The 15,201-nt window shown below is 35.5% G+C and overlaps 1 protein-coding gene across 1 annotated transcript; it reads left to right on the top strand.

Moving 5' to 3' along the window:
- The first annotated feature begins 7,746 nt into the window (after positions 1-7,746).
- Positions 7,747-14,878, top strand: KLRF2 (killer cell lectin like receptor F2). Its single transcript, XM_061206682.1, has 5 exons — positions 7,747-7,750; positions 11,636-11,784; positions 12,045-12,157; positions 14,049-14,137; positions 14,742-14,878. The coding sequence occupies exons 1-5, from the start codon at positions 7,747-7,749 to the stop codon at positions 14,876-14,878; spliced, it is 492 nt and encodes a 163-aa protein (XP_061062665.1).
- Positions 14,879-15,201: the final 323 nt, after the last annotated feature.

Below are 15,201 nucleotides of genomic sequence, written 5' to 3'. Positions count from 1 at the left end.
ATATGTTCCCATATCTCTTCCCTCTTGCATCTCCCTCCCTCCTACCCTCCCTATCCCACCCTCTAGGTGGTCACAAAGCACCGAGCTGATCTCCCTGTGCTATGCGGCTGCTTCCCACTAGCTATCTATTTTACATTTGGTAGTGTATATATGTCCATGCCACTCTCTCACCCTGTCACATCTTACCCCTCCCCCTCCCCATATCCTCAAGTCCATTCTTTAGTAGGCCTGTGTCTTTATTCCCGTCTTGCCACTAGGTTCTTCATGACCTTTTTTTTTTTTTTTTTCCCCTTAGATTCCATATATATGTTAATTTCATTCTTTTACATGTAGCTGTTCAGTTTTCCCAGCACCACTTATTGAAGAGGCTGTCTTTTCTCCATTGTATATTCTTGCCTCCTCTGTCAAAGATATGGTGACCATATGTGCATGGGTTTATCTCTGGGCTTTCTATCCTGTTCCATTGATCTATATTTGTGTTTTTGTGCCAATACCATACTGTCTTGATTACTATAGCTTTGTAGTATAGTCTGAGGTCAGGGAGCCTGATTACTCCAGCTTCGTTTTTCTTTCTCAAAGTTTCTTTGGCTATTCGGGGTCTTTTGTGTTTCCATACAAATTGTGAAATTTTTTGTTCTAGTTCTGTGAAAAATGCCATTGGTAGTTTGTTAGGGGTTGCACTGGATCTGTAGATTGCTTTGGGTAGTATAGTCATTTTCACAATGTTGATTCTTCCAATCCAAGAACATGGTATATCTCACCATCTGTTTGTATCGTCTTTGATTTCTTTTATCAGTGTCTTATAATTTTCTACATACAGGTCTTTTGTCTCCTTAGGTAGGTTTATTCCTGGGTATTTTATTCTTTTGGTTGCAATGGTAAATGGGAGTGTTTCCTTAATTTCTCTTTCAGATTTTTCGTTGTTAGTGTATAGGAATACAAGAGACTTCTGTGCAGTAATTTTGTATCCTGCTACTTTACCAAATTCATTGATTAGCTCTAGTAGTTTTCTGGTAGCATCTTTAGGATTCTCTAGGTAAAATATCATGTCATCTGCAAACATGACAGTTTTACTTCTTCTTTCCTGATTTGGATTCCTTTTATTTCTTTTTCTTCTATGATTGCTGTGGCTAAAACTTCCAAAACTGTGTTGAATTATAGCAGTGAGACTGAGCAACCTTGCCTTTTTCCTGATCTTAGAAGAAATGGTTTCAGTTTTTCACCTTTAAGAATGATGTTGGCTGTGGGTTTGACATATATGGCCTTTATTATGTTAAGGTAGGTTCTCTCTATGCCCAATTTTTGGCAAGTTTTTATCATAAATAGGTGTTGAATTTTGTCAAAAGCTTTTTATGCATCTATTGAGATTATCATGTTTTTTATCCTTCAGTTTGTTAATATGGTGTATCACATTCATTGATTTGCATATATTGAAGAATCCTTGCATTCCTGGGATAAACCCCACTTGACCATGGTGTATGATCCTTTTAATGTGCTGTTGGATTGTGTTTGCTAGTATTTTGTTGAGGATTTTTACGTCTATGTTCATCAGTGATATTGGTCTGTAGTTTTCTTTTTTTGTGACATCTTTGTCTGGTTTTGGTATCAGGGTGATGGTGGCCTCGTAGAATGAGTTTGGGAGTGTTCCTCCCTCTGCTATATTTTAGAAGAGTTTGAGAAGGATAGGTGTTAGCTCTTCTCTAAATGTTTGATAGAATTCACCTGTGAAGCCACCTAGTCCCAGGCTTTTGTGTGTTGGAAGATTTTAAATCACAGTTTCAATTTCAGTGCTTGTGCTTGGTCTGTACATATTTTCTATTTCTTCCCGGTTCAGTCTTGTAAGGTTGTACTTTTCTAGGAATTTGTCCATTTCTTCCAGGTTGTCCATTTTATTGGCATATAGTTGCTGGTAGTAGTTTTTCATGATCCTTTGTATTTCTGCAGTGTCAGTTGTTACTTCCACTTTTTCATTTCTAATTCTGCTGATCTGAGTCTTCTCCCTTTCTTTACTTGATGAGCCTGGCTAATGGTTCATCAATTTCGTTTATCTTCTCAGAGAACCAGCTTTTAGTTTTATTGATCTTTGCTATTGTTTCCTTCATTTCTTTTCCATTTATTTCTGATCTGATCTTTATGATTTCTTTCCTTCTGCTAACTTTGGAGTTTTTTTGTTCTTCTTTCTCTAATTGCTTTAGGTCTAAGGTTCGGTTGTTTATTTGAGATGTTTCTTGTTTCTTGAGGAAGGATTGTATTGCTACAAACTTCCCTTTTAGAACTGCTTTTGCTGCATTCCATCGGTTTTGGGTCGTCATGTTTTCATTGTCATTTGTTTCTAGGTATTTTCTGATTTCCTCTTTGATTTCTTTAGTGATCTCTTGGTTATTTAGTAACATATTGTTTAGCCTCCATGTGTTTGTATTTTTTACAGTTTTTTTTTTTTCTGTAATTGATATCTAGTCTCATAGCATTGTGGTTGGAAAGATACTTGATACGATTTCAATTTTCTTAAAATTACTGAGGCTTGATTTGTGACCCAAATATGATCTGTCCTGGAGAATATACCATGAGCAATTGAGAAGAAAGTGTATTCTGTTGTTTTTGGATGGAATGTCCTAAAAATATCAATTAAGTCCATCTGGTCTAATGTGTCATTTAAAGCTTGTGTTTCCTTATTTATCTCAATTTGGATGATCTGTCCATTGGTGAAAGTGAGGTGTTAAAGTCCCCTACTATTATTGTGTTACTGTCAGTTTCCCCTTTTATGGCTGTTGGCATTTGCCTTATGTATTGAGGTGCTCCTATGTTGGGTGCATAAAGATTTACAATTGTTATATCTTCTTCTTGGATTGATCCCTTGATCATTATGTAGTGTCTTCTTTGTCTATTGTAATAGTCTTTATTTTAAAGTCTATTTTGTCTGATATGAGAATTGCTACTCCAGCTTTCTTTTGATTTCCATTTGCATGGAATATCTTTTTCCATCCCCTCACTTTCAGTCTGTATGTGTCCCTAGGTCTGAAGTGGGTCTCTTGTAGACCGCATACATATGGGTCTTGTTTTTGTATCCATTCAGCCAGTCTATGTCTTTTGGTTGGAGCATTTAATCCATTTACATTTAAGGTAATTATCGATATGTATGTTCTTATAACCATTTTCTTAATTGTTTTGTGTTTGTTTTTGTAGGTCTTTTCCTTCTCTTGTGTTTCCTGCCTAGAGAAGTACCTTTAGCATTTGTTGTAAAGCTGGTTTGGTGGTGATGAATTCTCTTAACTTTTGCTTGTCTATAAAGCTTTTGATTTCTCCATCATGTCTGAATGAGGTCCTTGCTGGGTAGAGTAATCTTGTTTGTAGCTTTTTCCCTTTCATTCCTTTAAATATGTCCTGCCACTCCCTTCTGGCTTGCAGAGTTTCTGCTGAAAGATCAGCTGTTAACCTTATGGGGATTCTGTTTTATGTTATTTGTTGCTTTTCCCATGCTGCTTTTAACATCTTCTTTTGTATTTAATTTTGATAGCTTGATTAATATATGTCTTGGCGTGTTTCTCCTTGTATTTATCCTGTATGGGACTCTCTGCACTCCCTGCACTTGATTGACCTTTTCCTTTCCCATGTTAGGGAAGTTTTCAACTATAATCTCTTCAAATATTTTCTCAGACCTTTTCTTTTTCTCTTGTTCTTCTGGGACCCCTATAATTCAAATGTTGGTGTGTTTAATGTTGTCTCAGAGGTCTCTGAGGCTGTCCTCAATTCTTTTCATTCTTTTTTCTTTATTCTACTGTGCAGTAGTTATTTCCACTATTTTATCCTCCAGGTCACTTATCCGTTCTTCTGCCTCAGTTATTCTGCCATTGATCCCTTCTAGAGAATTTTTAATTTCATTTATTGTGTTGTTCATCATTGCTTGTTTGTTCTTTAGTTCTTCTAGGTCCTTGTTAAACGTTTCTTGTATTTTCTCCATTCTATTTCTGAGATTTTGCATCATCTTTACTATCATTACTCTGACTTCTTTTTCAGGTAGCCTGCTATTTCCTCTTCAGTTGTTTGGTCTGGTTGGTTTTTACCTTGTTCCTTCATCTGCTGTGTGTTTCTGTGTCTTCTCATATTGTTTAACTTACTGTGTTTGGGGTCTCCTTTTCACAGGCTCCAAGTTCTTAGTTCCTGTTTATTTTGGTGTCTGCCCCCAGTGGGTGAGGTTGGTCCAGTGGCTTGTGTAGGCTTCCATGTGGAGGGGACTGGTGCCTGTGTTCTGGTAGGTGGGGCTGGATCTTGTCCTTTTGGTGGGCAGGGCCGCATCTGGTGGTGTGTTTTGGGGTGTCTATGAACTTAGTATGACTTTATGCATCCTCTCTGCTGATGGGTGCGGTTGTGTTCCTGTCTTGCTAGTTGTTTGGCATGGGGCATCTAGCACTGGAGCTTGCTGGCCATTGGGTTGAGTTGGGTCTAAGTGTTGAGACAGAGATCTCTGGAAGAGCTCTTGCTGATTGATATTATGTGGGGCTGGGATGTCTTTGTGGGTCCAGTGTACTGGACTTGGCTCTCCCACCTTGGAGGGTCAGGCCCAACACCCAGCTGGTGCACCAAGACCCTGCCAGTCACACAGCTCAGAAGAAAAGGAAGAAAATAAAAGAAAACCCAAAAAACCCCAAGAACAAACAGGTAGAACCCCAAACCAAATGGTAAAATGAAACTAAATGGACAAAATCACAGAAACATACACATACACACTCACAAAAAGAGAAAAAAGGAAAAAAATAAAATAAAATCAAAAAATAAATAAAAAATCAAAATATAAAAGGAAGAGAGCAACCAAAGCAATAAACAGATCCACTAATAAAAACTGGTTAATAATTATTTGAATATCAAATCACTTGATGTTCTCATTGTCAATAGTATGGCAGGTTGTCTGGCTAGAATGCTTCTAAACTGAGATAATATTCCTATGATGTCTGCATATAAAAAGGTATCTTTATTTTGTTTGTGGAAAGCATGTATATATCCATCTTATTCAAAAGTGCTAGCATGTGGACAAAAATAGATAAAATTGAAAGAGGATAGTAACATAATATCCCTGTTTAACATATTTGGAAGTTCTCTGTTTACCCCTTTGTAAAGAGACCATTCCTGCCAATGCTGAGCCAAGGGAGTACTACGACATAAATTCTAGATAAGCATCATTAATCAGAGATCTATGCTGTTTAGGTTGATGCTGAGTCCTGTCCAAAATATCAAAGCCAGGAAGATAAAATATAGCATATGTAAAAGTGGAATAACATGGCAATATTCCCAGTACAGTGACTGGTACATAATAGAACTTCAATAAATGTCCTTTTATTTGTATAGTGAGTCATTAAAATGAATAATATACATGACAGTACCTGATATATATATATTATTCTATATATAGAACATAAATTATATATTTTATACACTAATACCTAATGCTTTTAATATATTACAGTACATTATATATGCATTATATATTATTCATATATTTATAAAATATAAAATATATGTATACATAAATAATATATTCTATATATTATATAGAGAATTTAATAAATCATTTTAAGCCATCAAAAAATCACCAAATAATTAGCAAAGCAAGACAATTACAATACAATCCAACACATTCAATAACATTTTTTGTACTGTAAATATTTTTTATTTTCAATTAATCATAAATTTTAGTCATAAATTAGGTTATAAATTAAAATTATAAAATAAAGATTAAATTAAAAATATATTAAAGGGAAAAGATTATATATAAATTAATCATAAATTCTAATGCTGTCTAAAATGAACATGGATTTTTCTCTGTAATAAAAATAAAACAGAAAAATGTTTATAAAGTGAACAATCACAGAGTTCTGAAATTACTGAAAAAACATTTCAAAGTTTCAGATTTCTCCCTGTATCTACATGTTATTGTCTCATGCTAGTACTTGGATACATTGGGATCCTTATTTTCATGACAGCAGTGATTGGCCTGAACTTTTGGGGTGAGTATGGAGTCTTTTTTTTTTTCACTTTCAGAAAAAAAAAGTTGATCTTTAATTCCTTTTAATATCAAGATAAGCTCCACACTGTAGCTCAAAATTGGTAAATTAAACTGGCCAGTCATATATGTCATATTATAAAGTTATTTTTAAATTAAGAAAAATTAAGAAACACTCAAATATAAAATTAACATTTATTCCACATCTCTTCTTATGAAGAACCTCCAGTAAAAGATTGACATTTTATAAAAAATTAATGATGTATTTTAACAAAAACTATGTGCTCACTGGTATCACTCTGAGGGACAATTGTTTGAAAGTATCTGCACTTTTTTTTTCTGAAGTAGTATTTAATGTGTATATTCTATAGTTGTTCTTTTTGAAACAATCAGACTAATTCATGGTTTCTAAAACTTTCTTTCTCTTGAAATCGTAGTTCTTGAAAATATAGGGCTCGATCATTCTCTTTGAGAAAGATGCTATTGAGAGAAAACCAATAAAATTTAACACATTGATGAAATATTAGTAGGGACAGTATTCTTTCCTGTTGATATTTTTATTCTAATAAGTTAGTGGCAATTTTAATATTCATGTTTCTATTAAGTTTGTGCTTGTACTTTGACCAGTTTAAAAATATTTTCCATGCTTCCAGTTCAAAACAAAGTATTGACAATAAATATTTACATACACTCCTTCCCAAGATTTTATATTAGAATAGTAAAAAAAAAATAATAACAAAATAGAATAAATTAATAGCACAGAATGAAAGGGAAGAAAACTCTAAAGAAAATGAAAAGCTGATGGAATAGTGCTATTGGATAAATCAATGGAGAGAACCACAGTTCAGAGAAAGGGCGATAGATAGCTACAGTCTGGATGAAAGCTCTTCCGCACAGCCAAACCCAGGCAGGACACCACTTTCAGAGCTAAGAGTACAGAGTGTAAAGAGAGGTCTAAAGCAAAGTAATTAATGGAAAGACTTTAAGGAATGCTCTTTTAGACTGGTGTCTCGACAACCCCTTACTCCACTTACACTGTGGCATTTGCCACCATATTGCATCAAAAACAAACAGACAAACAAACAAAAATGCTCTTAAAACATATATGTATGTCTATATATATATATAAAACTAGATACATAAGCTAGGGCTCCTCTTTTGTAGAGTGTTGGTTGGTACAGTAGGGTGTATGTCCCCTTGTTTTGGTTCTGGAGTGGGCGAGGGGAGTAGTGTATTGGTCTATTGACTATCTTAGCTATTTCCTGTGTCTTTTCTATCTAAAAACTCATGGTAGCTAACCAAATATTACAGAGCATAGAGTAATTGTCCAAAAAAACAATAAATATAAATAAATATGAGAATATCTGAGACAAAAACACAAAATAATGTCATCTAGGAATGACAATATTTCTTTAAAAATTTCTCAGAAGACAAGAAAGGGCAAAAAAGTAGATATGAAGTAATAAATAATAATAATAATATTTAAAAATTCAGGGGAAAAAGCAAACTCCCAAAACACAAGGTTTCAGCTTACAAGAGCCCACAAAATTCAGAATAGGATACAAAAATAGATATAAATAGACAGATTATGGATGGATGAATGGATGGATGGATGGATGAATGGATGGATGGATGGATGGACTGATAGATGATAGATAAATAGATGATATAGATAGATGATAGGCAGATTAGATAGATAGATAGATAGATAGATAGATAGATAGAATAGATTCAGTGTATTTCAGGACACCATGGGTAAAGACATAATCCTAAAAGTTTACATGAAGAATTCATTTTCTACCAAAGAAAAGACAAATTTGCATCAGATTTTTAAATGTACGTAAAAAGATACCACTTTAACACTGTAGCAGTGTTCTCAGAATTATAAACAAACTTGATTTTAACTTAAGTTTTCCATGCATTCTTTTGGAACAAATAAGGGGATGGGGCTAATTTTAGATAGAGTGAAGCTAGCCCAGGAATGTAATGAAAAGACATGTCAGATTATCAGCTGTCCTGTGTTCCTGAAAAACAATTAATTCAGTCTGTATAAAACAATCTATAGATAATACAAGTAAGAAGCTGAAGGAACTTGATATGGTAAAAAGGAGGCTTTTTTGTGTGTGTCTGCAACAAGATGAAATAACATTAATTTAAAAGTTCACTGGAAAAAATAATATACAAAAAAGTAATAGGTATGAAGTTTAAGAATGCACACAATATTTAGAATTTTGATTAGTAGTTAAAGAAGTAAAAACAGATATGGTAAAAAGTGGTTAATTCTGGGGAAGGAGGAGAGTAGAGGCATAGCAGAAGAGAGAATTTTGAATTTTTATTTGCATGCCTTTATTTTGTGCTAGTTTTTTATTCTCATATACCTAGATTGCTATTCACTGACTCAGTGATTAGGAACACGGGCAGTGGAGCCCAACTAACTGGGTTGGAATTTCAGCTCTGATACTTATCTGTTGTATGACTTCAGGAAAGTCATGTAATCGCTGTGTGACTCACTTTCTTTTCTGTAAATTGAGGGTGATAATAACATCTATGTCATAAGGTTTTGTTTTATTATATTCTTAGATTTGCATTATGAGAAATATAACTAAAAGTAGAGGGAATTATATAATAAATCTCCATGTGCCTTTCAAATGGCATCAACAATTATCAATATGTAATGAATATTATTTCATCTATGTCTCCACCAACATCATTCTCCCAAACTAGATTATACTAAAGCAAATACCAGGTATCACGCCATTTAATAGTTAAATATTTTAGTATGTGATTCTTACAGTTAAGGGCTTAACACAATCCCAATGTCACTATAAGTCCTGTGCTCATTTTCTCTTAATGTGTAACAAATTGTCATACACCTAGCAGTTTAAAATCACAATTTATTGCCTCAGAGTTTCCATGGGTTGGGAGTCTGGGCACAGCCTAACTTGGTCTTCTATTCAGGATCTCACAGGATACAGTATAGTTGTTGACCAGACCATGCACCCTTCTGGATCTAAGGTTCTTCTTCAAGCCCATGCAGTTGTTGGTACAATTCAGTCACTTGTGGCTGTAGACTGCGGTCACAGCTTTCTTGCTGGCTCTTACACAGGGCTGCTCTAAGCTCCTAGAGGGCCCCTGCATTTCCTTGCTAATGACGAACTCTTGTACATCCTCTCAAGTTATGGAAGCTTAATTCTTCAAAGACAATAGGAGTTATCTATCTCTTCTGAAAAAGCCCACTCCCCTTCTAAGTTCTCATAGCTCATTAAGTCAGACCTACCTGGGATAATCTCTCTTTTCATCAACTCAAAATCAACTAATTGTGGACTTTTCTTTAGTCTTCAAAATCCCTTCATCTTGTCATATAATATAACTTACTCATGGGAATGATATCCCATCATATTCACAGGTTCAAATCACACTGAAGGAGAGCAAATTACACAGGACAGCAAGCTTGAGGCCATTTTATTTTTTTCCAGCTTTATTGAGATATAATTGACATATGACATTATATAAGTTTAAGGTGTACAATGGGTTGATTTAATACACATATATTGCAAAATGATTTCCACTTCCATCACGTCACATAATTACCATTTCTTTTTTGACGTGAGTGTGGGTGTATGTTTAAATTTTGTATATACCTAGGAGTAGAATTGTTGAGTCACGTGGTAATTCTTTGTTTAATATTTGGAGGAACTGCCACTGTTTTCCAAAGCAGCTGCACCATTTTACATTCCCACCAAGAGTGTGACTCTTGGCGCCATTTTAGAATTCTGTCTACCACAATTCCTAAAACACAATTGGCAATAACCTCTTAATATCATCTACTATCCCGTCAGCATTAAAAATTTTTTTTCCATTTCATTTGTTAGAATCAGAACAAAGGCCACAACTGCATCAGTTAAAATGACTCTTAATCTATACATTCTCTTTTCTTCCTTTTATTTTCTTTTCTTAGACATTTATTTAATAGGGAAAAAAAATGGGTCATGGTTGTGTCTAATTTCTCATATTCTGGATTTTTCTGTTTATATCTCTATTGTGTCATTTAACACATTCCTTTATTTTATAAAGTTGTTTTAAAAAATAAGTATATGTTAGGTGCTTAGAAACCTGCTTGGCCCACAATAATGGCATTATGTGTTAGCTGTTACTATTATGCAAGGCATCTAAGACAGGAATTGATACAAAGTATTGCTCAATAAATGTTTTTCTCCATTCTCATCCCCATGACATTTCTTCTTATTATAGAACATGGTACTTGAAGCTGAATTAACTTATAATAACTCTCTGGACAAGAAGTGTCCACATTTTGCATCCTTCTTTGGTTCTAACATATTAAACTGATCTTTTGGAGTGTTTTCAGTGTGTTTTGCAGCTCTAGAACTGTACTTTACTGACCAGTCTATCAGTATCCATGTAACGGAATTACTTTGTCCAAATGACTCTTTCTCACCAATAATAGTGAATAAATATCCCCTCTCCAATCATAAATTGGGATGTATATTTGAGGTTATTTTATACCCTTTAGCACATGACTACGTACTGGTACAGCTGAGATTGGAATCCAATTATCCTGAGTCATCAAATATCCTTGCCAGATTATAATTATTCAGGACTGGCAACTCTTCCCCTGGAACAAAGTATATTAGTGAGTTAAGGATATATATAATATGTTTGATATATTGAAATTAGTCCATGATAAGTCTTTTTCAAGTCATGCTTGCTGATGTGACTTTGTTTTCCCATCTTAGTTGGACATATTAATTCAATTTCCTAAAATAAATTTTTACAAAATTTTAGGCTCAGAGATGACAGGCTAAAAGATTAGCAATGAAAAGTATGACATGCTCTGACTTATAGGTATTTAATTCAATCATTCAACAATCAACAATTAGGCACTATAATTAAAGTACTATATGATAGAAGATTCAATGATGAATATGACAGTCAACTTAAGAAACTTCCAGTCAGATAAAAGATTTGGAGCTGTTCACAAGTGACTGGACATGGACAGTTCATCCCTTGCTAAGTGGCACCTGAGTATTATGAGTCTTAGAGGTGGCAGAAATTATGACTGGTTAAAAGTTTTGTTTTTGAGGTGGAAATACGATTGATCTTTAAAAGTATAATTTAGAGGATGAAGAAGGAAGGGAAGGCTATTCAAGGCTAAGGCAAACGTGTGAATGAAAAGCACAGGAGAATAAAAGCAACCAACACAATAAGATAAGGAATGGTGATGGTAAGTAATCTCGCAGAAATGAAGTGCAGGTTGTAAGGACAGCCTCAAGGAAAAGGAATTAGAACCAGATAGTGGAGAGGTTCAAACAACAGGTTTTTAATTTTTCAATTAGTTATAAACACTTAAAAAATATTATATATTTGTCTACCCTAGTTATGAGGGGGCAGAATTCATTAGCTTTGTTCTCTGCAACCCATAGCCCAAAACCCTGCCTCCATTCCAGGAAATATACAGATTATGAATTAATTATATTCTCGTTCTGCTAATAGAGGTGTCTTTTAATCACAAAAAGTGAGTTGGCAAAAATCTGTTTTCCAGTCAATCACATTTGATTCACTATTCATGCTTTCTCTATTGACTGTACTTTAATTGCTTTTTTCCCCTACATTTTCCTTCAGGAAATAATTATGTGTGCCCAAATGACTCGCTATTGAACCAAGGGAAATGTTACAGGTTTTCAGCTTCTTCTAAAACTTGGAATGAAAGTCAACATGATTGTGCAAAGCTACAGGCATATTTGCCGGTGACTCAAAATTCAAAAGAACTGGTGAGGAATCAAAAACAGGATCTAAGTGCCCAAGGGTGAATCGCTAGGTGCAATTCTAAGTGTGGGTGGTTTATAGTCATTGCTTTCGAACATTCCTTAATCATAATACAATTGCTATTGTTTATTTTTAAAAACCCTACTATTCTGAAAGAAATGATTATTTACCATTTCATTAATGCCTGGCTCAGTGCCTTAGTCTATAGAAGGCATCAAAATTTTTTAAAATAAATGAATGAATGAATACACTATTTCTCCTATAGGAGTTCATACAGAAAAGTTTAAAATCTGGACAACCTAGTTGGATTGGACTATATCGTACATCCCCAGGAAAACAATGGATGTGGATAAATGAACATTTTGTGGAACAAAAAAAGTGAGTACTTATTTGAGGGGGAGGGATGGTGGCAGTATTGATGTTTTATTCATAGAAAGGTATTTTTATTTAAGCTTCTTTGCTTTCTAGTCTTTTTTTTTTTTTTTTTTTTATGGCTGTGTTGGGTCTTCGTTTCTGTGCGAGGGCTTTCTCTAGTTGTGGCAAGTGGGGGCCACTCTTCATCGCGGTGCGCGGGCCTCTCACTATCGCGGCCTCTCTTGTTGCGGAGCACAGGCTCCAGACGCGCAGGCTCAGTAGTTGTGGCTCACGGGCCCAGCTGCTCTGCGGCACGTGGGGTCTTCCCAGACCAGAGCTCGAACCCGTGTCGCCTGCATTGGCAGGCAGATTCTCAACCACTGCGCCACCAGGGAAGCCCGCTTTCTACTCTTTTTATCTTTCTTCTTCCTCCCCTCCTTTTCTTTTGAAAAATTTTTTCTCTCCTTTTTTTTCTTTCCTACTTCTCTTTTTCTTCTTTCCTTTCTCCCTTTATTCTTTGCTTCTTCTCCTTCTTCTTTTTTTTTTTTTTTTTTTGGCGAGGGCTTTCTCTAGTTGTGGCAAGCGGGGGCCACTCTTCATCACGGTGCGCGGGCTTCTCACCATCACGGCCTCCCCTGCTGCGGAGCACAGGCTCCAGACGCGCAGGCTCAGCAGCCGTGGCTCACGGGCCCAGTTGCTCCGCGGCACGCGGGATCCTCCCAGACCAGGGCTCGAACCCGCGTCCGCCGCACCGGCAGGCAGACTCTCAACCACTGCGCCACCAGGGAAGCCCTCTCCTTCTTCTTTTAACATTTACTAATGGGAATAGAAAGTGTGTATTATGGCACCTGGAAATTATTGTCAAAATGGTAATTATTTTAAAATTGTTAACCTGATTTAAATCTCATTTAAAATAATATTAAGCAAATATTTTCTATACACAAACTGCAAAGATAAAATTCACTTATAAATAAAAGCACCTGGAATATATAAAAACATCCCTTGAGCTGAAATCAGAAAGTGTGAATTTGAAATTTTGCCCTTAGAAAATGCTTTTAAACTTGTTGATATCAATTTTTTCACATGTATGAAAAGAACAATGAAGCTTTTCTCACAATGTTCTTGTGTGAACACTATAAGGTAATACATGTAAGAAGGCTTTAAAATTCTTAAGTATCATATACATTTACATGTTCTCTGTGCTTTCATTTTCTTTACATATTACCCTGCTAGAATACCTAAGATTTGGCAAGTCTGGAGCAAGGACCATGAAGTGATAGTTCATTTCAGTCTGGATATTTATCCATTCCTAGATATTTCTCTTCTCCATTCATTATCGTCTTTCACGAACATAAAACTAAAGTATTGTGTGATAGTATTCATTCTTTGGACCTGCTTTGATTGCAAACTTGACAAAAATTAGTAAGAAATACCGAGGCTCTTTTTTTCCCCTTTTATTTGGAAACAAATATATTGTTAGGGCAACATATCTCTTTTTAAAAGCTTTCATTTAATTATTCAAGGAAAAATGATACACAGATGGTTATAACAGTGTTTGGTTTTTATTTTTTTTAAACGATAATCAGTGACTAGAAAGAATAGTTAAGGAAACAGCTCTCTCCAAAAGTATTCTATTCACACATTTTCCTAACCTTATCATACCACTGAAGTTAACTGAGGAAATGAACAGTTATCTAAACAGTTTCTACTTTAACTTAAAAAAAAAAAATCCCTAGTTTACTGCTTCACAACTCCCACTGGTATGTAAAATACCTGTCACCATGCAGTCTTTACCAAAAACTTTCATTTTAACATCTAATTACCTTTTAAAGGAAATTATTCATGCTGCTATGTGGAAAATGAATAGATGGGAAGTGAAATTGAAACTGAAGTTCAGTTAGAAGGCTATGACCAGAAAGAAAGAGAAGTATAGTAGCCTGGGCGAGAAGCGAATGGATATAAGGACTAACCTGGAGATAGGATACCCAGGACTTGCTGATACACGTAATTCGAGGGTTGAGAGGGAAGGAAGAGTCAGGGATGCTCCTGGTCTTCAGGCTTGAGCTCCCCTGGCAATGATACTCAGATAAGAGACATCCTGGGGGCTTCCCTGGTGGCGCAGTGGTTGAGAATCTGCCTGCCGATGCAGGGGACACGGGTTTGAGCCCTGGTCTGGGAAGATCCCACATGCCGCGGAGCAGCTGGGCCAGTGAGCCACAATTACTGAGCCTGCGCGTCTGGAGCCTGTGCTCCGCAACAAGAGAGGCCGCGATAGCGAAGAGGCGCGCTCACCGCGATGAAGAGTGGCCCCCGCTTGCCGCAACTGGAGAAAGCCCTCGCACAGGGGCGAAGACCCAACACAGCCAAAAATAAATAAATAAAAAAAAAAAAAAAAAAAAAAGATGAGTTAATTCAGGTTCTTATTAAAAAGAGACATCCTGGAGGGGAGGGGGTGGAGGACAAACAAATCAAGAATTCCCAAATACAATCACTGGCAATAAAAGAAGGGTCCATTCTAAAACCTCTGCAACATTCTGACTGCTGAAGAAAAATACCTACAAAAGTTTGGCTGGGGGAAACTCATTATTTTAAGAGAAATGCTCTAAAGTCTGCCTTTTATCTCCTGGTTTTTCAATGACTGGACCAGTTGATAACATGAGCTGTGCTGTCATAACAAGAAATCAGGTGTATTTTGAAGACTGTGACTCCAAATTTAATGGCATTTGCCAGAGAGATGTTGTCTGAACACCAAAAGCAAACCTGGGCATTTAAAGAATTGGAAGAAATATGTATGGATGTTAACAGTCCCTATTCCTTTTTTTAGCGGAATACAAATTTATTTTTTAAATACAAATAAAAAATTTTCAAGTATTTTGTTCAGACATAAAACTTCAAAATAAGAAAATATAACATTTTTAAACTAGAAAACATAATTCCCTATCATTTCAGTGTCTGAAAATAATTCAATTTAATCTTCTAATCCTGCTTATTCCCTATTCCTTGGGTTCTAACTCTTCCTGTGTATTTGGTGAAATAATAGACCAGTACATAGATATGGTTATGCCATT

The sequence above is a fragment of the Eubalaena glacialis genome, chromosome 11 (genome assembly GCF_028564815.1).
Source record: "Eubalaena glacialis isolate mEubGla1 chromosome 11, mEubGla1.1.hap2.+ XY, whole genome shotgun sequence".
Classification (NCBI taxonomy): domain Eukaryota; kingdom Metazoa; phylum Chordata; class Mammalia; order Artiodactyla; family Balaenidae; genus Eubalaena; species Eubalaena glacialis.
Note: the sequence above shows the minus strand (reverse complement) of the source record. Positions and strands in the feature narration are given on the sequence as shown.

Excerpts from the sequence above, each read along its gene's own strand:
- KLRF2 (XM_061206682.1), top strand. Across the intron at positions 11,785-12,044 it reads CTCAAAATTCAAAAGAACTG|GAGTTCATACAGAAAAGTTT; the intron begins GTGAGGAATCAA and ends TTTCTCCTATAG. Across the intron at positions 14,138-14,741 it reads CCCAGGACTTGCTGATACAC|TCTGCCTTTTATCTCCTGGT; the intron begins GTAATTCGAGGG and ends AATGCTCTAAAG.